This window comes from Ziziphus jujuba, chromosome 7 (assembly GCF_031755915.1).
Source record: "Ziziphus jujuba cultivar Dongzao chromosome 7, ASM3175591v1".
In the NCBI taxonomy this organism is placed as follows: Eukaryota; Viridiplantae; Streptophyta; class Magnoliopsida; order Rosales; family Rhamnaceae; genus Ziziphus; species Ziziphus jujuba.
The window spans coordinates 25,807,804-25,810,534 of record NC_083385.1 but is presented as its reverse complement, the minus strand read 5'-3'; the positions used below and the strand labels follow the sequence as shown (position 1 = coordinate 25,810,534).

The 2,731-nt window shown below is 36.4% G+C and overlaps 1 protein-coding gene across 1 annotated transcript; it reads left to right on the top strand.

Annotated features, from left to right (window-relative positions):
• The first annotated feature begins 261 nt into the window (after positions 1 to 261).
• LOC107423935 (uncharacterized) lies at positions 262 to 1,281 on the top strand. The gene has a single exon (XM_048479785.2). It carries the CDS (start codon positions 262 to 264, stop codon positions 1,279 to 1,281), a length of 1,020 nt encoding a protein of 339 aa, XP_048335742.2.
• Positions 1,282 to 2,731: the final 1,450 nt, after the last annotated feature.

The window sequence follows — 2,731 nt, the reverse complement described above, 5'->3', positions numbered from 1 at the left end:
AGAGTTCCAAGGAAGCTTCGACAGGTAAAGGAAGCAGCTTACACTCCCAAACTGATCTCCATAGGCCCTTTTCACCATGGAAAACCAACACTCAATGTCATGGAAAACCACAAAACCAAATATTACCACAAATTCTGGGAAAGGGACTTCTGTAAACATATTAGGGAGAAGGATATTATCAGAGATTTCACCGGAGAAGTAACCAATCGCCGACAACGCATCCGGAATATCTAAGCGGGGACCTTTGATCATGTGAAGGACATGAACCACTTCTTGGAGGTGATTTTGCGAGACTCCTGCTTCATCTTCGAGCTCTTCTTGAGAAACTTCGAAAATCGGCTTCACGATAAGAAGCCAGAGGATATAACTGACTATATATTGAGAACACCATGGCTGATCAAATGTATAGAGCTGGACTTGATAATGCTGGAAAATCAGCTACCATATTTTGTTTTCACCGAACTATTCGACTTCATCCTCGAAAACCAGCCGCAGAATTTGAATAACATCCCTCCTTTTCTATCCAAAAGCCAAAGCGAAAGTGAACGCCACCATTTCATTATGAAGATGACCTGCGAATTCTTCAGTTATTATTACTACTTGTATGGAAAAGTAACAACATCTGATTCGTTGGAATCCGACGAAATGCAACGCTTCAAGGACATCAAATATTTCACTGATTTGGTCAGGCAGTTCATGCGTCCAAGTAATTATGTTCCTAGTTCTGAATATGCCAACTGTCGCCATAGTGCAAAGGAACTAGACAGAGCAGGGGTGGACTTTGTGCCATGTAGTAACAGGTTCTTAACTGACATAAAGTTTAATAAAAAGGGTAACATATTGGAGGTCCCTACATTTGAGGTGACAGACTTCACAGAGTGCCTAATAAGGAATGTCATGGCGTTGGAGCAGTGTCTTTATCCTTTTGAGGCTCAAATCTGCAATTATATTTCCCTGCTTGATCAACTTATCAACACCGATGAAGATGTGAAATTGCTGGTTAAGAAGAAGGTTGTTGCTAACTGGCTAGGCAGCAATGATGCCGTTGCCCACTTGATTAACACGCTTTGCGACGAAACTCTGTTTTCAAGTCCCTACTACGGTGAAATCCGCATACAACTTAACAAGGTTCACGAAAATTTTTGGAATGTTACCAAGGCAACACTGAAGAGAGTTTACTTCACGGATATTTGGACTGGCAGTTCTACTATTGTCGCTGTTGTTGTTGTTATATTCTCAATTTTTTCAGTCGCTTCCAACATCAAGGATTTGTTCTTCTAATTAACTCGCAGCATTCAAGGTCATCAATTCCTTATGAATGAAAAATGGGAATTTAGCTGGATATGATCAAATAACAGCACGTGTTTCCCCTTGAACGGTTAAATTTGTTTGTTTCTTTGTTTAATCTAAGACGTGTGTGTGTTGTTTGATGATTTTGGTTCTTTTTTTCGGATGTATGATATCGTAATTTGTCAAAAAATAAAAATAAAAATAAAAAAACAAATGTAATGATTTTTTTTTTTTTTTTTATGAATAAATGATTTTCTATTCTATGACTTGAAGAATAAATAAAAGAAAAGGAATTGAACTTGGACAATCTAGTCATAGTCTAGTCTGAAAAATGTCATTGGGTCAGCTACTGTACATAATTGGGATGAGCCCAAAATATAGCATTGCCTGGGTCGGAAACTTTAGTCTTTAGACCCAAGTTAATTCGTATGCTATTCATTCACCAATGTTCTTTTATTTTTCTATTTATTAGAAAAAGGTTTTCGGGAAATCAGGAAAATAATTATAATAAAAATCAATCTTCTCTTTTTAAATATTAATATTTTTAATTAGTTCTTGAAAATAAAATCTTCGTTTCGTTCAAATCCTTTACTACTATTCCAAAAGACTGAGTTGTTGTATATAGTACAGTTGGTGTTAAGCCCATTCTCGGTCGAGGGCCCAAATTCAGCATGAGCTCGCTTAAACCTTACACAGACAGACAGGCCTCTCTTCGACAAAGTGAAGAGGAGGAAACTGAGAGAATGCATAAGCAGATCGAAGGGAGGGAGAGCAGAGAAATTGAGAGAATGAATTGTTGAATGAGATGGTGGAGGAGGAAGAGGTAGTAGACGTAGACAACAAGGAAGGTAGTGGTGGTGGTGGTGGTGGTGTTGGTAGTGAGTCGCATTGGTGGTGGGGTATGGCAAGCGCAGCCCAGTTGGGATGGGGAATAGTGTCGTTGAGAAGAGGGTGTACGGGGCACTCCAACCTAGTGCCCTTCAAAGCCTTCGCCGTTGCCTCCCTCTTCATTGGAGATGCTGTTGGAGCATATCCAATAGGCTTTTTAAAAGCTTCAATTTCTCCATTTTAAAGAATCACATTCATATGTTATAACTTTAATAGAATTTTTAAATTAAGAAGTTAAGTTAGAGAGTGAGCTTTAACTCTTTATATTTAGAGAGTCAAATCTCACTTTATAAATAAAACTTTTAATACAATTATTTATTATATCTATAATTTTCAATGCACAATTAATAATTTTATTTAATTTCATATTTCTTTTTTTACTTACACACATATATATATATACACACACATATATAAGCACTTTGTTGTTGTTGGATGTTGTAAAAATAAAAAATAATTATTTATTAAAAAATAAAAAATAAAGGGTAATGATATAGAGTACTTTTGGAGTTGGATAAAAAATTTCACTCTTTATTTATTATATTCTCTCATA